The sequence below is a fragment of the Leiobunum rupestre genome, chromosome 2 (assembly GCF_980474605.1).
Source record: "Leiobunum rupestre chromosome 2, qqLeiRupe1.1.hap1, whole genome shotgun sequence".
Lineage (NCBI taxonomy): Eukaryota > Metazoa > Arthropoda > Arachnida > Opiliones > Sclerosomatidae > Leiobunum > Leiobunum rupestre.
The window spans coordinates 34,967,308-34,993,802 of record NC_143385.1 but is presented as its reverse complement, the minus strand read 5'-3'; the positions used below and the strand labels follow the sequence as shown (position 1 = coordinate 34,993,802).

Sequence of the window (26,495 nt, the reverse complement as noted above, 5' to 3'; positions counted from 1 at the left end):
CTTTCTTTTTTCTGTATTAAATTCTATGTATGGTTTCGGCAAAGCGCCTTAATTTGTTGAAACGTCAAAATTCGATGAATTTTTGTGATTCTGAGCCCTTTCGACACGTAGTACTTAAGATAGTGTACTACGTATCGTTCTTTGTTGTTTAGGTTTGGGACTAGTTTCGGCAGGCTTTCTTTAATTGGGATATTTAGTTCCGTCATTTGGTCCTTTGAATACCGCGAAAGTTCCTTCGGTTTTATGGTAGTTGACTCTGGTGCTAGTGGCTAGCAGTTATGAGCGTCGTGTAGGTCACTAGGGTACGTCAAATCGACTTCGACAATAAATCCTTCGGGGTCATTGTCCGGACAGTTCAGGATTTCGTTTTGACTATTTACGCCTGGTTCGAGCCATCTAAACCCTTTCATTGGCAGTACATCGCACAAACCGGCACCATAGAGGTTGTTACAGTCTATTAACATTAACATTAACATTAACATTAACATTAACATTAAACTTAATTTATTTTATTTTATTTTATTTAAAAATATCTTACCGAGATAGCAGATATGACAATCTGGTTTGGTCGGGTCGTACGTCTCTAGGTACTTATTGTTTGCTTCGGCGAAACGATGACTAATCATGGACACTCCCCCACGGATTCCCTTCTCGATAAAAAGGTGCATGTTTTCATCGAGAAGAAGATTCAGGTGTACCTTGGTCATACAAAGGGCCGCTTGCCATGCAAAACCTTTGGTAGTAACTCGAGTATTTGCCTAGTTGATATTTTTATTATTATTATTTCTAATTTATTTTTACCTGGACCGGTGTATGCGTGAGCAGGGTCTAGTCGGTAGTAATTCATGCAAATTTTTCTATAATTCTGGAAAACATCGGCCAGAAGAAGCGTGTCTGACAAGACATATAAGTCGTGATATCCCCCTTTTAAAAAGGAAAATAAAATTAAAGTTTATCCTTGAACTAGTTAATAATAAACTCTTACCGAGATTTATAATATTGAAAAATTGCCAAACGCGTTGTGCGTCATCGTAATCAACTTGGCTTACAGGTTCTTCACTGAGAGAGTTGTAAAAACACCCAATATGTGGCAGCTGCGTTTCATCAAAACGTTCTACACTGTCCATATAGTCATATGGGTACACTCCCTTCCTTAAAAGTAACTCGATTTCTTCGGGTTTAAACACCGAGTTAATGATGGTAAATTTTTCTGGACCCCCTTTAGCTAAATTTCCGACAAGCGTTTCCAACGATGCTGGTAGAAATCGTAGACTATCGATAAATCGTAACTTTCCCAGGGTGAATGAAATATACGTTTCACTGTTAGTCGGAATACAATCAATGTTATTATTTTTAATTTTATCGATTTGTTGCATAATGAGGTGGGCGTCGTATCTACGGGTGAATAATATGATAAATATATCGTTTGCATATTAATTAACTAAAAAAACTAACCGTGAAAGATTATGTAGTATAACAGCTTGGGGCTTTTAACTGGAGATTGCATCTTTGACAAGCACTACCGTGTAGTGATCGTGGTCTCTAGTTTTTATCGATAAGGCAGTAAACTTCTCCTCGCATATGTAACATTGAGTGGCCGAGTGGAACGCGGCTTCCTCAGCACCCGTCAGAGCCATAGGGGTGTTACTCTTAAGCTTTTCGGAAATAGCATCCGCTTCATTCAAAAGAAGCTTTAAAAACTTTAAAGCTCCATCAACCCCTCGATATGTTATGTGGTTAACAAGGTTTCCTATAGACAAAAATAATTAAGTAACATATTATACGTAAAAAAAATTGATATGATCTCACCGTCCGTTCGTATTATTGCGTACGAAACCCCACACGTTACGTGTAAGGCTAACGTAGTCGTTGAAGAGAGTGATGAATCTGGCAGACATGTAGAAAAATGAGATTGCATTTAAAATTTAAATGTTATTTCATTCACGATTAAATTCAAACAAATATAAATATACCATTTGATGCCAACTGAAATTTTTAAATTTCAGTATGGGCTCCTTGAGCGGCATCACCACACGTTGCGGATCGTGAATATTGCAATCTCTGATATGTTCCTCGTGATTCTCCCTCGCTCGTACACCCGAGCTTCTCTTCAGACACCGTCGGCAATAATAGTTCGTATGGTCATTTGTGGTGAAATCACAGAGTAAGCGACTTAAATGGCGAATTAAACAATAATGTTTGGTTTTTCCATTTGATAAAAGAAGGAGATCAATTTGTCTCTCTTCTGGTACGTCATTTTCACTCACGTATCGTGGAAACACTCCCTTTTCATAAGCAAAAATGTTTATGGAAATATTATTTATTTCTTCAATTTTTTTAAGTTTGAACGCGTCCAGTTCAAAGGGAAATGTAATACCGGATAAGTTCAGTTCATTTTCATACCGCTTGTAGTGATATAAAAACTGAGGATTGTTAGGAGCGGGGTGTAGTTTCGCTAAAATCGCCCATATAAAACACTTGTTGTCATCTGATTTGACATTTACTAGCGCGCGTTTCGTTTTTAATACAGGTGGTAAATCAAAATACGTTCCACCAACATGTGGTAAATATTGTATAATATTCATTTGTAGGTATAAAATACGATCTAGAACCCAACCACTCCCCATTGCCTCGAATTGTTGCATGCTTTCGGCAATTTTGTCTCGACTGGAATTGATTTGACCAGGGATTGTCTCCGGTGATAAAGTCGTGTGGGTGTACCCACGAAAATACGGCATAACTTCGACCTCCGCGTCTGTATTTGCGAGTTCACGGGTGAATCTTGCCCGAATGGTAAGATACCATTTTATACCCTTTTTAGTTGTTAGTTTGTTTTTTAAATAGTTCCCTAGGGTATCGCGGTGTTCATTTATGTACAGCACTGGGTCTGTTACTCCACCTAGGGCGGTAATTCGCGCAGAAAATATGGCGTCACCAAGCGCGTTTATTTCCTCTATTTGGTTGATAACTGGGTTAACTACGGTGTTATTTCCCGCTGGAATATCTACAACACCTTGTTGTTGATGATTTAAATTTTCCATAGACTCATTTCTCCCCACGTCACCTTGCGAGAAGAATAAGTCGTCATCGTTTTTTGGTTGACTAGGTTGAAGATTATCTAATGGTCTGATAACCGGTGGATATTCAAGCGCTGGTTCGGGAAATTCCATTGAGAAATCCATAATAGAATCATCCCCGGCATTTTGACCCTCGTTGACCGCGGCGTCTATAATTTCGTTTAAAGAAATTTCTCCGGCGGGGACCCGTACGAGGTGCGGGGAAACGGGTGTCAGTGGTTGCGACGAAACTGGCATGGAAAACGATATAGCGGCCGGTTCTGGATGTGATACGACGGCGGCTTCGAGTCTAGGATCCACGACTGGTTTCGGGGTTGAAACCAAGTCTAAGCATATAAATTTAGTTTCATGAAGTACATTTGAATAAAATAAATTTAATAAAGTAATATTTACCATTTTCAACTCTTATATTTTTTCGAGAATGAGTATCCGGTGAGGCAGCCCTTTTTACAGGGGGGTTTGGCGAGGATACGGCCTGGGTTTCGGAAAGACTGACCGATTCGCGGGTTCCGAGTGTTCAATACAAACGGTATGACTGTTCCGTTGATGGTGGACTAAATTATCGTTTTTTTTTCCGCAAACGGGGCAAGCTAAATTTATATTACCGTGTTTAGTATTTATGTGGCGGACAAGGCTGTCTTTGTGGGTGTAGACAGTCGAACAATTTGAACAGGGAAACATTTCGAGAGCAAATGTGACCATAAAAATCAATTATACTTAATGTTTGGGAAAATATTTCGTATTGATTAATTAAAAATAGACAATATCAAAAGACTCTCTAGTTGTCTCTCATATATTTTAGATTTTCAAATGGATTATCTCAAGAATGCACTTGACAAATAATTCCACTCTTTGGTTTTACCCTAAAATCATGAATAATACAAGAATAAATACCACTTCAGATTTTATTAAACTTTCTTCTTTCAAAGAATAATTTACAGTGTTTCAAGTTCATTTTTATTTTTAAATTTGCTTTTTATACATTTTCTAGTTGTGAATTTACGTAATAAAAATTTTTATATATCCACTCAGAGAACTGTATAGATTTTTCAAAAGAACATGAATAATTTTTATTTACACAATTAGTTCTATGTTCATATAAACAAGAAAACATTGTCCCTTCGCCACCCAGTTCTGACACTTTTGGACACCCCACACTGTTTAAATCAATGACTTCACGGTTGATTATTTTCAACAGAAATAAACATTTTTCAAGTCCTTTGCAAAAGACACGATCGTAACCTTGCACTGCCATTGAAATACAGTCATTTAACTTGCTGTATGGTGTGAAACCATGGTCCCAAGGTAGTCCGTGAATACGTCGGATAACCCACCCGTTTTGCTGTCGACTACGTAATAGAACTTCCAATTCGTCATACGGAGGTAGAAACACCCATGAAGCCACTCGCGGTGAAGCCGTAGCCGATGTGGCGGATAGTTCCTTTACTATTTTCACAGAACCCATCTTCCCATCGAGGAATTCGAAATCTATAACTATGGATTTTTTATTCTTTACAGTGTAAGACGATTCATCTGACATTGTTGCCATGGCCTTTTGTATAAGAAATGTGATTAGAGAATATTTAGAGGATATCTTCAATAAGCCGTATACCTACATTGCGTTTGATAGTTTCTTATTTTGTTGATCCGTTGAGTTTGAATTAATTTTTACCCTGGTGTCCGTCTATATATACTAACACATAGAATTCTACGTCATTATAATTTTCACTATACAAAACCTCTATTTTATCAACCTGCCTCTTCGCTTTCCCCAGCCTCCCCTGCCTTTGGCTCTGCATTTCCTTCCCCTTGCCTCCCTGCCTCTCTGCATCCCCTGCCTTTGGCTCTGTATTTCCTTCCACCTGCCTCCCCTGCATTTCCTTCCCCCTGCCTTTGGCTCTGCATTTCCTTCCCTCTGCCTCCCTGCATCCCCCAGCCTCCCCTGCCTTTGGCTCTGCATTTCCTTCCCCCGGAGGCAGGACCTTTTTGAATCGGTATTCTGACCCTACTTATGTGGAATAAACTTGGCTATGGCTATACGTTACCCAATCTTGAAAAAATACGGTTTTAATAAGTGTGTTAAGCCTTTAATCGAAGATTTGGACCATTTACAAACTCACGGATTTTAAGTTAGAGGCCGGACAATAAAGGGGCTCTAGCCACCATCTCGGGAGATAATTTATCAAGTAATGGATTGGCAGGTTATTCACAATGCTTTTCTTCTGGGAGAATATGTCGGTTCTGTATGATGAAGGTAGAACATATATCTAACGTATTCGATGAGAATCAAATGATAATTAGAACGGAAGACATTCACAATTACCACTTAGAAGCTATTCTTGAAAACCATGACAATATACCAATTTACGGAGTGAAAAGCAAGTCGCCCTTATGCGCTTCACCGCACTTTTAAGTTACTCAGTCCTTCCCCCCAGACATAATGCACGATTTCTACGAAGGTGTACCCCAAGTTTTAAAATTATGCCTAAAGCACATGATAGACGACGGTTTAGCTAGCCTAGACGATATTAATTTCAAAATTGAGGGCTTTCCTTTGGGAGAATTGAACATTACGAATCGTACTGTTGCCTTCAGTTTTTTCAAGAAGTAACAGGTGTCAAATAGTGAGAATTCTACATGAAGATATAAGCCGATATAGTTCGGGGTAATATATAGCTAAGTCTATGTTGACCCTTAGGTTAAATTTTGTGTATTCACAGGTATCCTTCAAAGCAAGAAAAAGCCAGAGTTTGCAGGTCACTGGTTGAAATATATCATTTTTTGGAGGACAGATTGAAGCTACCGAACAATGAGGGTTACGTAAGTGGTATTTGGTATTATGCTTATATTTTAAATACGTTAATTATGTTTTTATTTACATAGAACTCTTGGCTTGAAGACCTACAAATTAAAATTAGGCATGACAGAGAAAAAACTGCAGATCTTGAAAAATATCAACAAAAAAAGGGGACATTCGGTTGGAAACGTAAAACAATTGAAGCTGAACCCACAACAGAAAGGCGGAATGAGCTTCAAGAAGTTATTACAAAACCTAAAAAAAGTACTCCAATGGTAAATGTATTTATTACCTTTAAACTAGTATTCCGAAGAGTTACTATAGCTTAACTGTTTTTCAAGGTACTTTCGGGCTCAGCAGAAGACGATGAGAGTGTAAAGGCACATATAGCGGCCATGAACAAAGAAATGGAAAAATCTAAGCCCGATGAATATCTTATAGAGGACAAAATGCGGAGGACACTGGCTTATAGGCAAAGTTTTTCGTCGGAGCACAATGTATCGGAAGTGGTAGAAAAATTTCCAGTTCTTAACAATAAGAACATGGTAATACATTTAAGGACGACTACATGAATTTTCGGTTTACTAACACTTTGACTGGAAGTAGGCTGACTGCATAGCACATATGAGTTGCAGCCAGCCCACTTCCACTTCAAGACGGAGTAACCCTGAAATTCATGTAGTCGAACCTTAAAGTTGAGATCGAATGATTTGGACTATTATTGTTTGTGGAAGTAGAGCTATTTGTAGTCAAAATTTAGTAAATCCTTACGAAAAATGTAGTGTACAAAAATGTACAATTTCAGAACTTTACCTGTATTCCCTAACCACAAACCCTTAGTTTATAATCAAGAATTTATTTATTTATACTCGGGGATATGTCAAGACGATTTTTCGCGTATCTCCTATTCCACCCAGAGGTACCCCCGTTTTTCACATCCCCTTAAAATAAATCATAGTCTCAGTATTTTATTGGTTCAGTAAAATTGACGTCACCTAACGCGATTGAAACACTCTGGTGACGTTCTATCTTTCCCCCGTCGCGACACTGAGGAGATATAATGTAGTATTAAAATTCTAATGTTTTTACATGTCTAATTTTTGGTTATTATAGTTGATTAAAGAATTTAACTTGATGTTCAATATACGCCCATCAGCCGAAAACGTATCAGAGCTTCATTTCCGGCCAATTTCACAGCGAATACTGAATCTGATAACAAACAAAGCAGTAAAAAAAATGTAATTTCAGCGCAAAAGGAAGTATTAACAGTTGATGGTTTCAAAGGTAATGAAATGCTACAGAATTAGCGTTTATAAAATGGAAACTAATATTTTAACATCATTTTCATATTTAGAGCTTCAAATTCGCGTAAGTCTCATCTTGTTGCCTTGCCTTTTTGGAGATTCAACCGAGTTATATTTCACCTTAACTGTAAGTATCAATTTGCGTAACGCCTTTTTCTAATTAAATGACATGCTAAAGATTTCAAAATATATTCGTCACTAAGGAACCCAAAAAAGCTATACCGATTATGGTGCTCAACGATGGAGACGTTTTGAACGGAACTGTACAAGTCCACATTGAAAATGTCATTTTTGATGTTAGTAGTATAGAAGTTGCTGTAGCTACAGTTTTTGCCGGGTATTACATATTTAATTTGTGCTACCCCCCATCTTTAAGAAAACTATGGAATACCTGCAGAAACTTGTGTTCAAAATTGAGGCTGTGAAAATTTCAAACGCGATGATCAATTGTCGTTGTAATTTTCCATTAAAAACTCTGAAATTTAAGTTTTCTTTATAACTATACTTAAGCCTACTCAACATTCGAAATATAACATATTGACCATTTTAATATCCGTTATTGAACCTAATTACTCTCAATATTGAACATTTAAACGGCCTGTTGTGAACGTCGTCATAGCCGTTTTTGAACCATTTCTCGATATTTAACATTTAGCCGGCACGTTTTGAACGTGTTATTATCATTTATTGAACTTAATATATTTCAGTATAGAACATTTAGACGGCTAGTTTTAAACGTATTAATATATCTTATTAAACTTAATGTCTCTCAAAATAGAATATTTATAAAGCTAGTTTTGAACGTTGTCAAATCCTTTATTAAACCTAATTTATCGCAATATTGAATATTTAAAAGGCTAGTTTTAACGTTTTGATATCCGTTGTTGAACAGAATGTCTCTCGATATTGAACATTTAGCCGGCAAGTTTTGAATGTTTTCATATCAGTTATGGAACGTAATTTTTGATAGTATTGTACATTTGAAGGGCTAGTTTAGAACGTTGCCAAATCCTTTATTAAACCTAATTTGTCGCAATATTGAACATTTAAAAGGCTAGTTTTGAACGTTGTCAAATCCTTTATTAAACCTAATTTATCGCAATATTGAATATTTAAAAGGCTAGTTTTTAACGTTTTCATATCCGTTGTTGAACAGAATGTCTCTCGATATTGAACATTTAGCCGGCAAGTTTTTAATGTTTTCATATCAGTTATGGAACGTAATTTTTGACAGTATTGTACATTTGAAGGGCTAGTTTTGAACTTTGTCAAATCCTTTATTAAACCTAATTTGTCGCAATATTGAATATTTAAAAGGCTAGTTTTTAACGTTTTCATATCAGTTATGGAACGCAATTTTTTACAGTATTGTACATTTGAAGGGCTAATTTTGAACGTTGTCAAATCCTTTATTAAACCTAATTTATCGCAATATTGAATATTTAAAAGGCTAGTTTTTAACGTTTTCATATCCGTTGTTGAACAGAATCTCTCTCGATATTGAACATTTATTGCACAAATTCCTAAATTGTGACCATTTTAACAGCTTATATTGAATACTTAACTAATCTCTATGTAATATAAACATTAACGTTTTTGGTCATAAAATCGTAGAATTTATCAGTTTGCTAAGGATCCAATTTTGCACATATTTATTTCGTGCAATACTGGTAAAACTTATGTTCTGTTTCAGTGACAACCCTTTATATAATTTATTGTGCAATTTTCAACAGATTTTTCTTAGAGTGAGCCATCTATAGACAGGATCGTTGTGGCCCACATAAGCCAGGGAGGCGGTGTAGCGCTGTTCTTCCCTTCCTTCCTGCACACCAGCCCAGTCCCATTATTCCCGGTCGCTGTCACCAATTTGAACTCTGAGCTATGTGGATTGGTCTTTGTAAGGGTGCGGTGCTGCTCCCCGGCCTTGACTATAGTTTTCTGCTTAGTCTACTGCTCTCCTTCCTACGATAACCACTGCGAAGTAGTCACCTTGCTCAACACGTGACTTTAATTACCGCAACATCACCTAGTCTTTAAATATAACCCTCCCTGGCGCCGATGAAGCCACCAAAACCTTCCTCGGCCATGTATCTACACTTGTTCCAGCATGTCCACGATTTCACCTGCTTGGGCCGTCTGTTTCAAAGGCCTAGCGTACTAGATTGTCTTCACTACGACCGAACACTTAACTTACACAGCTTCTCCCTCTTGGCAAAAGCGACCACAATGTTATCCTATTTAAGCTGACCTGCCCCTCCCAGCTGACCAACCAACCAAATCTGCAGGGATTTTTTCAATTAAAGGTGACTATGAACAGTTCATACATTACCTAACGCAATTTAACTGGGACGAGGAACTTGCGCACGATGATGTGGAACTCGGCTGAACTGCATTTTTAGACACCCTCACTATAGAGTCATTGAGTTCTTCAACCCCTTCCGCAAACAGCAACAACCTCAACCGGTTTATTTTCCCGCGCGGTTTGAGCGATCCAGAAATTATGAAACTACAGCATGGCACCGTTATGTCCAATCAAAATGTAGGCACTATCCCCCGTCTCAGGTTGATGATGCTTATACTGCATATCAAAAGGCTCGTAATGCCACTACAAACGCTTCCAGGAACTTTCAGCGGAACTCCTAATATCACCTTACTGCCCAAATCACCAGTAACCCGAAGGCATTCTTCAGCATGTAAATGGAGTCTGTTAATCCAAATTAACTATTACAGAAATGAATGGTCCAGATGCCGTCTCGCTTTCCGACCCGAAGTCTATGGCTACAGTCTTAAATGACTTCTTTCTGGAAGTCACTTCCAACACTGCCAACGCACCTCCCACTGCTACCCGCCGGCCTTAGAAGACCAACGCTTCCGCGACAACGCTTCGAATTTTATCTAATTTTACCTGCAACCCAGACTCCGTTGATAAACAGCCATGTCCACCAAGCTGTTAGCTATAACGGCCTCCACCATATCTTTTAAAGCAACTCGCTACGGCCTCGCGTACCCCCTCTCGATTATCATTACCAGACGCTTCGCAACTGGTCAAATTCCGCAAGTCTGGAAGTGTGTCAACATCACTCCAATTTTTAAAGGGGTCCATCACAGGGATGAGGGGTAGGAAAGAAAACAGCCCATTTTTTTGTTTATGTTTTTCCAAAAATCCGGCGTAGGAATTTGGCGCTGGACGTCTTAAGTGCTTTAGCATAGCGGCCGCTCTACTTCTTTTTTTTGGCTACGTTCACCAAAGAAAGTAGTGCAAATCACTTCCCTCATCTCTATGATGGAACCCTTTAAAGCTGGCTTGAGGAGCGCCCCCACGAACTATCGGCCGATTGCGTTAAGTGCCTAGTCGCCCCAGTCAGTGAGTGCCAATAAACGATCAATTGCGTACTTTCCTGACAGACCCCGACTTATTCCATCCCTCCCAACATGGATTCCACTCCAAACAATTATGCACCTCCAGCTTGCTATCAGCAACCAACGACTGGACTACCTGGTTGGATAACAGAAAGCCCGTTGATGTCGTCTATTTAGACTTTCGTAAAGCTTTCGATACCATACCTCACCAGAAACTCATCGAAGCACTACAAGAGACCGGCATCGAGGACATGGCCCTTCTCTGGCTCTCCATGATCTTGACGGACCCCCACCATTCTGTTGTCCTTCAAGGCCAAACCTCAGTTCCTGGTATCACTCTTAGTGGAGTCCCTCAAGGTTGCGTGCTTGAACCTGTTCTGTTGTATAACTGAATGCCTAGCGTTGTGCAACGTGCATGTATTTACCTATTAGCGTATGACCCTAAATTGGCATCTCCTGTTGCATCACCTCAAAATCATGATTGCCTGCAAACTGATCTTGACACAGTAGCTCACTGGGTATGGCCTTCAATGTGTCAAATTGTGGTACCAACCATCTTGGCCGCAACAATACCCACTTAGCTTACACCTTGACCGGAGTGCTACTTTCACATTTTTCTTCAATACGCGACCTTGGTGTCTCGGTCGATTCCTCTTTGATCTTTGGGAACCACACTACCAGAATCGTTAAACAAATCAACTCCATTATGGGCCTAACACGTCAAAAATTCTTCTTTATCTAGCCACGCCTTATTCGTACTCTATACAATACCCTAATATTTCCACATATTAACTACGCCTCTGAGATCTGGAGTCCACCTTCCCTCAGTGACCAAGCCAACCAGAGATATTGAAAACCTAACCCCTGACGAACGCAACGACCACTTCAAGCTTAATCAGCCCCTTTTCCGACATGCCATGAACGATCTAGCTTGTCCAAGTTTGGAACATCTGGTCAGGCAAATCGGCCATCAGACCCCCGACCCTATTTGTATCCGGGGTCATTGTGTTAACCAAACCTCGCGTTAAATCGAAACTTCGACAGTGCCACTTTTCCTTCCGCTGTATCTCTGGAATTATCTCTCTAGAAAACTTTTGAGTATACTACGCTCCAGACGTTTCGACAACACGCTCGGCAAACATCTTCTACCATTTATTCATAATTGGTTATTCTATGTTTTTGCACCCCTCTGATGTATCGTAGCAATTTTTCTACATTTTTATTACCATTTTTCAACATCTTTATTATTCAATATTTTTTCTACCCTGCATGACTGCCTACAAGCAGATGTGGATCTGCTACAAGCTTATTTAGCTTAGAAGTCCTTTCTTGTAAATAAATAAATAAATAAATAAATAAACGGCCGATTGTTAAAAAAAACATAATATCCATCATCCATCTACAGCCCTACACATGTATGTGACAGTTGTGACCATAGACAGTATCATAGAGAAAATAAGTAGAGGCCCAATGAAATCTGAGGGTTTGTTCCACGGTGCTATCCCCCTACACGAGCTATGCGTTATAGGGAAGAAAATACATGGCGCCACAAACGGCCATCTAAGAAAATAAACTCCCTTTGTGGCAACCAGATGGGCTCTACGACGTCATTGAAGAATGTAAACAACGTCCAACGGGGGCGCATCTCTGGAATAGGATTTCGGAGAGAAAGTCGAAACGGAGAGAAAAACGTAGCTCTCTTTCGGGCCAATGACGTCACTGGTCCGATTTTCAAGCGAGCGATTTACGGGGTAGCTACGTTGGTCTTGACTTATTTTCTATTTCTATGGACAGTATAGTACCATGAATATCCAACCCTACGATATAGCCCTTCTATCATGTCGATTTGATTTGGGTGGCAACTTTCGAGACCAGTGAAGCGTTTTCAGCCAATCAGGAGACTGAAGGAAATGACGGCATGCTCCTCACTCGGTCGGAGCAGATGTGATTGATCACGTGACTAGATAAGCCCAACCCAAATTTTAGCGGGAGGTTAGAGAGGCTATTGCTATTGTATATTCATAGCTAGATATATTCATGATAGTACCTATGTCTATGGTTGGTTGTGACCATTGAATTGGGAATAGTACCGCTATTGAATTCCCCAGGTTTTTTAAAATGTCAAAATCCGGCAGCATTCGCCATTCTTCTTTCAGAGTTTCGAGCACATTAGATTTAATTACGTTAGGAAATCATCTATCTAATAAAGCTATACTCGTTATTTAACCTAGTATGGTTCGAATGAAAAACCTGTATTGGCCCAGTAACGAAGTATGGAAATTATTCCACACACGGGCCACACCTGTTTTATAGCGTTTTCCATTTGATTGCTCAAGATTCACTCTGAATCTGTCTCTGACGTCATAGATCTCGCCCCAATCGACTAGAGTAAAACCGCAAATTGAACATTCCATGCAAGGCCGTGCTTAGGGGGTGGTGAGCTGGGCGGTTGCCCAGGGCCTCTAAAACTTTACCATAGGGATCTATATACCGGAGGTCCGCTACAATCAGTTTCGCCCATGCATTTCGCCCTGGGCCGCGAGACCTCTAAGCACGGCCCTGATTCCATGAACATATTCCGCGCTTTGCTGTTTTTCTTCTGCTAGTAATTTGAATTTTCGCGTCTTGATCTGCCATTTTTCTCAAAAATCTAAAAGGAAATCGCGAAAATTTTCTCTGATCTCGATCTCGATCCGTTGATCTGTCGAAATCGGCAGATCGGTTTTGGGCGATCTCGGAGCACCTGAGAGCGCGAAATGGAACACGCGAAACTTGATCGGAGCAGATCCGAGCACGCTAATGGAACATAAAATGTTAATCAGAGCGATCTAGAGTCCCCGAGAGCAGACAAATGGAAAACGCGATAAGTTAGAAGAGGTTTTTCCCTGGTAGGCCCAAGTTTTCCAAATTTTTCATTGGTCATTGTCAATTTCTATCATAGAAATCTCATAGGTAACTAGAATGCTGCCGAAAACGGCCGAGCTTGTCGCCAGTTCGTTTTGAACCTTCAGCCAATGAGAGGTCGTAGAGTGGTTCCGCCAAGGAGGATAATAATCCAACTTGGTTCCGCTACTATCGCGGGAGCTTGGTGACGTCATTCTCTCTGGTGACATTAAATTCTTGGCAGAACCACTCGATCTTTGAGCTCTGATTGGCTGAGATCTGGCTATCGTCTGCCACGGCGCTTTGCCCATTTGCCAGTTACACGGCAGCATTCTAGTTACCCATGTGATTTCTATGATTTCTATAGGCCTCACAGATAAGTAGATAGGGGAGCTCTAGCTCCGTGGGGAGTCCGACTAATATTCGGAGAGTTGAATTCTTTAGTGATGGTCAGTATACAATACAAATTTGAAATTTGAGGGAGTCCCGTGGACTCTTTACCATAGAAATCTTATAACATAGAATGATTCCGTATAAATACAAAATGGGCCAATTACATTTTCGGAGGTTTCGTCATTATCAGCCAATCACGATTCAAAGAGTGACTAAGGCAACGACTCGTTGCCATCTAGTTTGAGTTACTGAAAATAATAATTCGATTATGGATTACGTCACCTTAAGAACCCGCATTTGATTGGCCCACGTCAATCGAGTCACGGCCCCTGCACGCGCTCCCGTGAGCGCGTGCAGGGGGGCGTGAACGAGTTTAATGTATTTTTTAAACATGGTAGACTGTTTCTTTACTCGTAAAGATTTTTCTCTTATACGCAAACGTTTTGGATAACTATTGCGTTGTTTGTTGTCATGGCTCCTCGATGTTTCATTTCCACATGTAGAAAACGATTTGCGGTGGACGGTAATGTGTCGTTGTACAGGTAAAAGTTTGGGTTTCCTTAAGCCTCGGGGCAATTTGAAATGTTAACAAACGGCGGGCTTTCAAATTGATGATTTGGTAAAAATTTCTTTAGGAAGTTCAGTGAGCCTAGTGGAACAACAACTCAGGACTATAATTACTGCAATATCCGATTTTTTAAAAACACTTTATTTAACATTGTAAATATCGGTCTTCGTTGAGTGCGAGACATTTATCTTAGCTAAGCTTCTAAGAGAAAAAGCATATTATTAATAGAAGGTAAAGTTTTGAAAAATAAGACAATTATCAGTGTGATTGTTGCTGTTTATTTCAATGACTGTCGTCAATTCGTCATAAGTGTCATTCTTTAGTGTAATACACTTAGTGCCTGCACGATTTTACGAACCTTGACTGTAATATATTTTTTCTGGTATATAATTACTCTTTCATAAGGTTTTTGTTTATCTAAGTTTCTACAAACATAATAATAAATATAATATTACTAACTTTAAATGTGAAATAAATTTAAATACAAAGGTTAATACTAAGGACCTTCAGTCACTGCTTCTCCCAAAACTGCCATTGACATTGCCTGCTATTTTAAAAGTTAGGCGAACCTAAACAAAATCTTATTTATCTTCCTCACAATGGTATTTAAATATTCCTTATAATAAGTTAATATGAAAACAAAACTAAAATCTTAACACTATTATTAAATAAAAATTCAAAAATGTTGAAGCGGTTCATGTGAAAAACTCCAGCAAAAACCTATGGGAATTCTGCGAGCTTGGATCGGATGGTTCCTATAAAAATCGTCTGAGCTTCAACTACTTTTAACCGCCACGTTATGGCGCTAGCGGCTTGCCGTAGTCAATGAATAGCCGCTGATTGGCTGAATCTTAAGCAAAGACTGTATAATCCTTAGTCGTTGCCACAAAATGTGTTGGCGTCAGGTTCTCCCGTAGACGGGAGCATTCTAGGTTTTTAGGAGTCCCATGATTTTTTTTCAGGGGTTTTTAACGCGTGGACTGCCGCTATTTACAAGTCTGTGAGTGCACCGACTCGAAATTTCAGAATTTGTTTCGCGAAACCACGACTCCCGAACTCGTTTATGTCATTCTAGCGGTACTATTGAACTATTCCCAATTCAATGGTTGTGACCATAGAGATAGAAAAGAAATAGAGGGACCATTATGGCGTTAAGGCAGCCCTGTTTTTGAACGGGAAAATTCATCCCCCCCCCCCATCGCATGTATGAAAGCGGAGATGGGCAGAATTTGCAACGCCATCTATCCTTCCTTTTTTACATCAAATGACAGTTGATTTTCAAAAAGGTATAATGTATTTCATTTCACCACGCGTCGATGGCGCCACGTAATCTGCCCTAGGACGATTCAAGTGTACCTGGAGAAGAAATTTGTATTCCCCCGACCAATGCCTCACGGCTCGGCTATAGCTATCGCCTGGTGTGTCAAATACTTGGACATAACGTTCTTAGTGCCACCTACAAAGCTTCAAAGTAACCTAGGAGTTACCAAAACATTTATCTGCTAGAAAGTAATTCGAACTTTAACGGTTTTTAGCTTAGGCCACGTCGAAGAAATTTGAACGAAAACTATATAATTTCAAAGAAAGTTGCAATGAATGTTAAGTTTTAAATTTAATTATGTGGAAATATTGTTGCTTTGACAACTATCGTAGCGATTCTAGATGCCATAAAAAATTTTTTTATCCAGTTCCTAAACCAAACACGCAGGGCCGGATTAAGCCGACTTTCGCCAGGGGGCAATTTCCGAGTGGGCGCCCACTGGAACCCGAGAAGCGAAGGGGTGACGGTGCAAAACTTAGCATTTCGTTTATGTTCTGAGTGAAACCGCTTCGATACCAATTGAAGTAGCATGTTTGAGGCGTACCCTTGTGGGGGACAAGGGGGGAGCTCCCCCCCCCCCCAATAATTTGGAGAGTTGGCAAAGCGAGGCCTCCTTGGCAAAACAGCGAGGACCTCTGTCAGCAACCCCCCCCCTTGAAAATAATCTCCGTGAACCCTTCATCAGCACTTCCCCCACTCCTTGGAAATTTATCTTAGAAACCCTTCAAATAGGGTTGGCAAAACCCCCAGCTCCCCCCCCCCCCCAACCGACCCTCTTCGGTACGCCCCTGTGTTTGATAGACTAATTTAATATCAAAGATTTATACCTCTCCGAGGGGACAAATGCGTTCGCATTTTCGGTGCAAAGTGTAATCACTGCGTACGCAGTTTCTCAAAGGGTTGGCAAAACCACCGTGTAACGGTGAGCGTTAACGGATGCATTTGCGGTTTGGTTTGAATGGTGTTTTTTCGCTCCCCGTCGTGACGGTTTGGTGTATTACGTTTTTGTAATGTTTATGCGTAGGTTGTGAGTGTTGAATTTGTTGTGTTTGTGTTCTGATGGTTGTGCATGTTGAGTCTGTTGTGTTTATATGGGCGTTTTCTCTCCAACTTCTTCTTAATGACTTTGGGACGGACCGAGTGCTGAGTGTAATGCTACCTCTCAACGTCCAATGGCAGGGTTTCCACCAGTTGTACACGGTATTCGTCTTAGTATCAATTTGCGATCGCATCGGGCGGGATTTGAACCCGAGACCTCCTGATTGACAGGCGGACGTTCTACCACAGAACCACCGACACTTGTTACGCCTTATTGAAAATTAGACCTTCAGCTTTATCGGAAGCGTATTTAATAGAGTACGAAATTTTGGTTTAATTGAAATAGAATTGAAATTATTGCATCGAAGAAATTCTAATTTAGCGTTTCTCTATTGATTAAAAACAAATGCGCCACCCAGGTTTCGAACCCAGACCATTCGGCTTGGCAGTCGAGCGCTCTACCACAGAACCACCGATAGCTGCTTAGATTCACTGAAATTAAGACAGGCATCGTAAGCATAATAGGTAATAAAGTCTTTTTTTATTAATGAATTTATGAAGGCCTAATCTGGTTTTTTTAAAGGTTAAATCTTGTTTTAGCGCAGTCAGCCGAGATTAGAGGGTTAAAGGGTAGACCCTGTGGGTGGTCCACTTTCTTAACGACCTATATATAGTTCTGTTAATTCAAAGGAGATAATTTAACGTTAATTGCTTTAAGAGCTGGCGGTTAGTCAAGTGGCTCTCTGTGCTTTGTTGATGGTAAGGTTTTTGCTTCTTGTAAATGCATTTGGTGTGGATATTTGGATATCTACGATTTCTAACGCAGTCAATGATTTCTTGGGTGTGCGAGTCATTATATGATATTGGAAATTGGACGGCATTGGTCTTTTTCATGTGGTATGTGTCACAACGTCAACAGGAAGTGAACGAGTCGTCCACTACCAGATATCTACGGTATCTTCATCAAGGGCGAGTGTTGAAATAAAATGAGCGTTAAAGATGCGGCAAGTATTTCGTAAGCGAGTAATTCCAAAAAGCCTCTGTAGATATTTCTTTCATTAAAATTTGCTTCGTATTATATTTAACTGATAAACTTGTTCTGTAAAAGGGTTTAATTCAATTGTGCATTGTTATAGTACGTCTAACTTACTGTTGTAACTACTTAACTTATGATATTCTGAATAAATTAAAATTGGTCGTTTCGTCTCAATTATTTTAATTATAATTAAAAATTTATACCGGGCGGGATAGAAATGGGTTAATATTTTTAACAAATAACTCTAAATTGCGGAGATATATCTTTAAGGGTTATCTCGAGAAATTAATACCACTAGGGACAATTCTTCCGAGGAGAGGTATATTTTGGCTTGCCAACTTGTTACCTCTGCGAGGGGACTTTGTACCCTAGGAGGGGTTATACAACCACCGTGTCTGTCTGTCTGTCAGGCCTGCGAACGCTTTCGCATTTTCGGGGCAAAGGGTAATCACTGCGTACCCAGTTTCTTAGAATCAGGGAAAAGGTTTTTCCAAAAGCGCCCTCTTTTTGTCATTGGGTGTAGTATAATTATTTAATCGGCCGGGATTCGAACCCGAGCCCTCTTGTACGACAGGTGAGCGTTCTACCCCAGAACAGTTAGAACACGGCAAGCAAAGATATAACCGTAACACTATCCCGATATTAGGAAATGCGCAATCTAATTTCTTGTCAGTTAACATTTTTAATAGTTCTTGCGCATTTAAATATTCAGTTTTTATTTCTAATGCAGAAAGTAATCCCTTAAACTGAAGAAGTTCGTGAAAAAGTTCAGGTTCAATATCTTTGGCTTAATAATCTCTTATTATTTTAGAACCTGATTTTATTTCATGGTTTTCAAGTTTAGGAAGGTCAAAAATGACGTTGTTTCGTTTAAATCAGATATTTCCTTAAATTCGTCTTTCTTTGTCGAAATTGTCGTAAAAAAAGAACCTATTTTTGGAACCTTTTCTAAAGTTTCCTGTTCTCTCTTGAAACTTTCAGCTACACGTTTTCGATTTGAGATTCACATTCTCAAATTAAATAATTATTCTATTAACCATTTAACCCAAATTATTTGCTTAGTATTCGTTATCTAAAAGACTGACTGATATTAGCGCGGCGGCCCGGCCGGGCCCGCGCAAAGGATTAGGTAGGGTACCTTGAGTTAATAAAAATTCGGCACAATTGGAAACTTAAGGTGCATTTTGTAGCTCGGATTTCAAAATACCAAACACTTATATTTTAATCCAAACCCTACAAAGTTGATTTCAAAATGTCACGAAACGATTTTTTCGATGCGCTTTAAGTTAACATAAGTATTATTTCTATCACAGAAAATATTGCAATAAGCTAAAGAGAAAATCCAATTCTAGTAGTCGAAGAATTCGGTAGAAAGGCAAAGGTAGAAAACCATAGAATGTCTCATATAATTTCCTAAAAATATTTCTTTGTATAATAAAGATAATATATTTTTTACAATAAAAATACATTGATATATATTTTGTGTATACCACTTAGGGGCCCGTTATCTGACTGTCTGTTGACTCACTGAAACTGTATTATTTTACCGATCTTAATGTCCAATAACCGTAATTAACTTAACAATTACCTAATAAATATTGAAGGCCAATTTAACACGCGATATATATAAAAATTAAGTTAAAAAGTTTAGGTTAAGCTCAGAATTAAATGAACCTTTTTAAATTATGATTTAAAGTTTACTTACATTTGCCAATCCAAATAACCAACAATTACCGTCTATATTATAACATTAACTGTTATAAAAAGTTTAAAAACAAACAATCAAAATACAACAAGGGCTAACATTTACAGCGACGAGTACTTAGACGATTCCCAGATGACGTCACTAACAGTAGGGAAGTATAACCCGGGGAGAGACACGATTGCCGTGCTCGGTGTCGGAACATTATCGCCTCAACGCGAGTTTGCTCATTGGAGTGGTTACTGTTATGCTAGACTATAATCAAAACGGGGCTACGTTCTTCCCTCTAAGTCACTAAAACTAACCAAAAAAAGACTTTCTCGCGCCAAAATAATGTGTAACAATGCCATTTTTCAAATTTCAAACGGGTAAATTTTATTTTTAGATGTTTTTGTGTTTTCCGAATTCGCTATGGGTATAACAAGATTTCTTCAGCGCCCCTATTTGGATGGCGCCCGGGGGCAATTGCCCCCTCTGCCCCCCCTTAATCCGGCCCTGCAAACACGTGGTCATAGTTCACATTTTCCCCACTAGATGGCACCATTGTAGTTTTATGTCCAAGGGTTTGAGGCTTTGAGCTGTCTCTCCCGTGACCCCCCGAATTCTTCTCCAGGTACCCTTGAATCCTCCTAGATCTGCCCATCTCATGGCTTCCTACATTGGCGAAAAGGGAGTCGGCACTCGCGGTCAACTTCGCCAGATACAATAGTGCCTCTATTTCTTTTCTATCTCTATGGTTGTGACCAGCCTTGGAAATAACGGTGGTCAGGTGGTCAAAGACCAATTAATTAATTGCTCAGACCAGTTTATTTATTCAAAATTTGGGGGGTCACTGGTCACCGTGTCCAATTTATTTATTCGAAATAATAACAAAAAAAAACAGAAGGTGACCAGTTTAATAATTCCAAATAATAGGAGATGACCTATTAATTTAAGGTTTATATCAATTTTGATTTCCCTATTCACTGGATTTATATGTACAGCAACTCCACTTACTACCGCCGCGGCCGCACGTCGAGGTTTTATGTAGAGTCCCTTCGCTCGCATCTCTCGAACGAGTCGAACTGTCTAACCCCCCTCTGGCCTCAAACCCTCAATCCTCTAGTCTCACTTTCCCTGGAGTACGGGAGTACGGTAGGCTACCTGGCTACGTGGTAACGGATCGGAGACTCTGGAGTTACGGGGCCTAGAGAAAGAGAGATAATACGGTAAATTACGAGGGTCTTCTAGGCTATGGTAGTAGTCTTAGGTGAGATAGTACTATATTGTACTATTCTTGTGGTACTCATAAAATAAAGTTAACTATTTTGAATACGTGTAAAGTTAATGTTACCAACATAATCTAACTTCTAAACATGTAGTATAGGTTTTTTATACTTATAAATGACATTAGAACATTTTATATAAGACCAGTTTAATAATTCATTAGCTAGGTGGTCACTGGTCATAAGGACCAGTTTAATAATTCAAATGCTAGGGGGTCACTGGTCATAAGGACCAGTTTAAAATAAAACCTTATTTCCAAGGCTGGTTGTGACTGTCGTTCTCGGCGTAGCAGACGATATTCACGATAAAACAATTACAACTAACAAGGCTTAATAGTAAATAAAAATTGTATGTTTTAGTTAATTTAATTCACCATCATTACAAAGTAAATCCATAAATCCAGAAAAACAATGAATTCCAAGGAGACTAAACAGTAAGTGGGGAGTGATTAAGGCTTGATCTCTTAAGTGCTTGGGGAAGTGATCCGCATAGCCCTAGTCCTAAAGAGTGAAGACTCGATATTCAGATACTTAAGTATCTGAAACAACACTTTTCTCAACGTTACATTTTTTTTTTTTTTTCTATTTTCATTTATAGGTATGGACTTATATTAGCCAAAAAAGACCAGAAAAAAATGGTATTATTGTCAAAACCTTGCATATTTAATGATGACAGTGATGAATCAGAAGAGGTATGTACGATAATAATTTAGATTCCTAGCAAAAAAAATGCTATAATATAGCACTATCAAAACCAGTGGCGGCTTAAGAAGGCTGGGACCCCGGGGCGGCGGCATTGTTTCATGACACCCCCAGGACCAAGCAGAAGGTTTCACGGGTCCGTCTTCTTCAAGTTTAATCGTTCTGATTTGCACCCCCCCCCCCTCGAGCTTCTCGGATGGCACCCCTGGCTACCCTGGTACCCGGGGCTAACCGCCCCCCTGATCAAAACAAATATACAGGAGGGGGTGCTATTCTTGAAAATTATCATTTTTGATTACCTTCCAACCCCGAGTGATACATTAACCATCAATGGTTGACTTCTTTCTGCACAGACCCTTTAAGTATGGATGAATGTTCAAAGTGTTACCTAGAGTTCAAATGTTTGCTATTTCTAACTGTCCTTCCTTAGTTATACTGCAATATTTGACAGCTTTACAATTTTGATCATATTTAAACATTAACTATGCCCTTGCTACACCTACAATACAATTCAAATAAAATTGTACAGTTAGGTAGGTGGGCTACATCATAAGACAATTTCAGTTTGGTTGTTAGCTCCATAAATTAATAACTTGATAATCTTTGCTTTTACGCCATAGAAATCTGTTGAAAAGTCAATAAAAAGTCAAGGTTTGAAGAATCTTCAGAAACGCCAAACACAATTAGAAATGCAACGAGCACTCGAGGAAGACCCTACAGTTTATGAATATGATTCTGTCTTTGATTCCATGCAAAAGAAAAAAGAAATTCTTAAAACTGTACAAACGAAAGACAGAAAAGTAAGTACTTTCACGGTGTTAACAAAAAGGACAATATTTTCTATAAAAGTCTATGCCAATGTCAAATAGTGGTTATTAAAGGAAAATTACGCATTAAAAGTTGAAAAAAAAATAGCTTGTAGATAATTTTTAAAATAATTACTCTACAGTAGAAAATTAGTCAAAGGGCCAGTTGGATTGCTAATTCTTTTGTCTAAATTAGAGACCCTCTGATATATAAATTTTATTGTTCACTAAGTTCCCACATTGGAACACTGTACTTTTATGAGTTATTTTTATATCATGCATCCAACCACGTTAAAAATTGATATAGAATAAATTTCATGTTCCAGCCAAAATATATTAATGCGCTTTTAAAGTCTGCCGAGCAACGTAAAAAAGACTACGAAAGAAGAATTGAGAGAGATATCCAGAAAGAGAGAGAGGCTGAAGGAAATAAATTTTCTGATAAAGAAGCGTTTGTAACCACAGCGTATAAGCAGAAAATGATAGAGATGCAAGAAGAGGAAGAGAGAGAGAGAAAACAAAACGAAATTGATGGTAAGCTTTGTTGCAAGATTCGGTGGTTGTTCGTAGCGTCGTAGCTAAGATCCTCCCTAAAACAGCTGCCATTACATAACTTCACTTGACAGCTTGAGGCAAAACAAATAACTATGGGTATCTTAATGCCAGGGTTAACCTAAATGTGTTACCATGGCAACAAGCGCAAGCAAGCTACTAATAAGGACTGTAAAAACCACAAAGTAAAAATGCCAACAAATATTCCAAGCAAATCAAATCCGAGGCTTATTGGTGAAATAACCTCATTATTTTACTAATAAAACTTACTATCAACCAAATCGTTGGTCTTTGTAGTTAAATATTTTTTATAGTTACTTTTTCAAGACAATGGTGGTTCTTTTCAGTTTTGTAGTAATAGTGTACAATACAAACATAGACCTTATTCCTAGTAGGTCTAGTACCCCTTGTAGCTAGTGGTGGAACCAGGGTGGAGTTTTGTATACAAAGGGGCAGTTGTGAAATCTTATTATGTTAGCATCACACAAGTACTTAAAATGTCAATTGACCCACTCGTGTCCCATATCACAAACTCAACTGGGTCATGGACAGAAGCTCCCTATGGTTCGAGATGCGGTACTCCTTATGTCCTTCCTTTTATGAAGTCTTAAGGTCCAGCAGAATTAATTTGTACCATTGTAGGGTCTTAAAATAATAACCGTCAAAATAATTACACCGCCTTCTGTGTGAGACTGGAACTCGCTGGCCAATCTTTAAGTGCCAACCAAACTGCTAGAAATTCACTTTAGAATTAACCTCGGAACTGTTCTAAGCTAGTTATTTTCCACCATTGGTGTGATGGACTTTTTTTTGGCTGGTGTACATATTTGGCACTATACTAGAGCCAACGATGAAATTCGGATATTTAGAAGACCATCAGCCTCGGCCCGAGGGTCTTGTAAATGTAGCTGAAGAACCGAGGATCATACGCGCTTTAATAAAAATATGAATTAATTTGAATAGTGAAATTTTATTTTCCTGCGCATCCTCCTTGGTTTCTAGTTTTGGTGTTTATTTTCCTGGCTATTGACAAAGTGACATCGGTTCATGGACATTTCAACTTGAAATGCAATGGCGTACACCTTTCTAATTGGAACAATCTAAATACAACGGTCCTCGAGATAATTTTGAATGACCTTGAGGACATGGTTCAAGGTCATTGAGTTTAGTATCATCTATTGACCCCCTGTGCGTGCTATGCAATATGAAAATATAAATACCTAGGAAAAATATCTTTTTGATTATTAGCTCTGGAGCGTTGTTTAGTGGGGAGACTGTATAGAGTATCTAACATGCATTTAGGTACTAAGAATATGGGGTAGTAATATAATCCTGGTACTACCTCACATGTCGTAACCAGGGCCAGTGTTAGGGCAAGGCTTAAAGATTGAGATTGTCCGTGTAAAAGAATGTTGCGAAACCTTAACAATCCCATAGTTAAGTGAATTGATTCTATAAAATCAAATATTCATATTTTCTATATTTAAGCTCGAAATGATGTAATGAAACAGGAAGATCTGAGCAGTTTTTATCGTCACATGTTGAAAGAGAAGGTTGGAGAAGTGGCAGCAGAGGAGGACATAGCAGCAACAAAAATTAAAGAAGAAAAATTAAGTGATGAAGAGAATGCTAGTTCTAGTCGAAAAAGCTTAGATGAAACAGCTCGAGAAGCTTTGAAGAAAAGAAGATTACAAGCTAAAAGCAAAACGTCATCACAAAGATCAAGTGAAAGTGGGAATGAAAGTTCAAACATAGTTTCGGGTATGGATAATGAAGAGAGTGCTGGCCATGAAACATCTGTTAGAATTAATGCAGCCTCAGATGTCCCTGAAATAGAAAACTCTAAAAGAGTTAGATTAGATACTAATGATGACAGTCATTTAGTGAGCAATACTAATATTACAATTAATGAAAAGGAAAATGTACCTACAAGTGATAATAATGATGCAGAAAAAGAAATATCATCTGCGGAAAGAATAAGAAATCTCTTTAAAAAACGTAATGTTGGTGAAGTTTATGAAGCAGCCAAAACACGCTATTTAGCTAGAAAAAATGCGAAATAAATTAAATTTCAAACCCTAAACTCTTGTTTAATTACTAGAAGTAAAACAAGTAGGAAATATGAGAATTTATTTTTCACACCCTTCAATGAATACATCATAATTCATACTTAAATACATTGCATGGAAGAATGACCTGTATAGTCTATCCTTCAATAGTGGTAGCAATTAAGGTTTATTTCTAACGTAACACAAGTGTACCATGGAAGAAAAACCTATCTTTAACAAACAATTCACCATAAACCAAATACATTTCAAGTTATAAAATAGTACATTTGAAATTTTATCATTGCCAGCAATGATAGTTGAATAACAAAGTATAAATTATATTATAAACAGTACCCAACCAAGCAAACAATTACGTAATGATACAATTCTGTGAAATAAGTTATTAGCCAGATCATTTTTTATATTTATAATAAGCAGTTAGATTGGAAATAATATTGTTTTCCTTAATCTGTAGAGCTAAATATATTTAAAATGAACTTTAAATTTCACTCATCATTAGCGATATTTTGTAACTAGATAATTTGTAAATATAGATTCAACTGGATAGTATCAAACTGGTTGGTACTTTGCCAAACCTATTTAAAACATGTATACGGATTAAAATAATTTTTTAAATCCTTCAAAGAGCACAGTAAAAATACATATGCATGTTTAAAACAAATACAAAATAAATTTTTTTTCGTGTGTATTTGTTAGTGCTTAAACTCTTTCCAGCCTTCTGTCACTCATTGGTTGATTTTAAAGTAATTTTAAGTTTATCTATACAACACCATTCTACTTGTTTAAATGGTACAGAATTATTTGATATGGTATTTAAAAGTATTTCACAGGTAATCATGACTTTTTTCCACTTAATATATAGGACCACTCAATTCAAAAACTTATTGTAATCCCGCACCAATTTATCGTTTATTTTAAAGGGTGTGTGAACTACATAATAAAATAGTCTGCTAAAGTAACTAGTGTCTGTTAACCCTGGTGACAGAAATGTTAAATTCGTTAATTTAATTTTTAACTTACCAATATTGATAATAAAAAACCATGGACAAATTAATACTTTACTTGGGATGTCTTATTGCATAAAATGGTTTGAGAGTTGAGACAGCTTTTATGTCAGTTAAAAATTACTAGATATATCGGCTAAAGTGATATCCAAAGCACCAGCTTAAGCCTAAGTCATCGAACTTTTACAGCCATTAATTCATGTGGCTGGGTTACAATGTGTAGGAGGATGGTGGTAAGCCCTACACGCAACACAAGTTAACAGCTTCCTCCACTAATTTTTACCATTAGTTTTTATGTAAAGGGGAAACCACTTTAACCAGTGGGGAGAGAACTCACAAGCTCAACGAGAAAGTGGTGTTCTTAGTTTTCACCCAGTGCCACAAGCTGGGATCAAACTAGGCTCCTCTTGGTGCGAGGTGAAAATACTAACCACTCTGACACCCCACTTATTTTTATTTTTGCAATGAAGTATATAGTTTTTTAAGGTAAACTTGGTCATGGTAATTTAATTACTTAATTTACAAGTAAGTTTAATGTTTAAAATTTTCGGGTGACAAATTTAAACTTTTATTGGTCCATGCATAGAAATGACAAAGGTGTACATAACACAATGAAAA

General features: G+C 38.3%; 1 protein-coding gene across 1 annotated transcript; it reads left to right on the top strand.

Moving 5' to 3' along the window:
• Window positions 1–21,052: 21,052 nt before the first annotated feature.
• Window positions 21,053–24,887, top strand: LOC149957431 (nuclear speckle splicing regulatory protein 1-like). Its single transcript, XM_090165557.1, has 5 exons — window positions 21,053–21,178; window positions 21,343–21,436; window positions 22,067–22,246; window positions 22,579–22,786; window positions 24,293–24,887. Exons 1-5 carry the CDS (start codon window positions 21,156–21,158, stop codon window positions 24,865–24,867), a joined length of 1,080 nt encoding a protein of 359 aa, XP_090021683.1. The 5' UTR covers window positions 21,053–21,155; the 3' UTR covers window positions 24,868–24,887.
• Window positions 24,888–26,495: the final 1,608 nt, after the last annotated feature.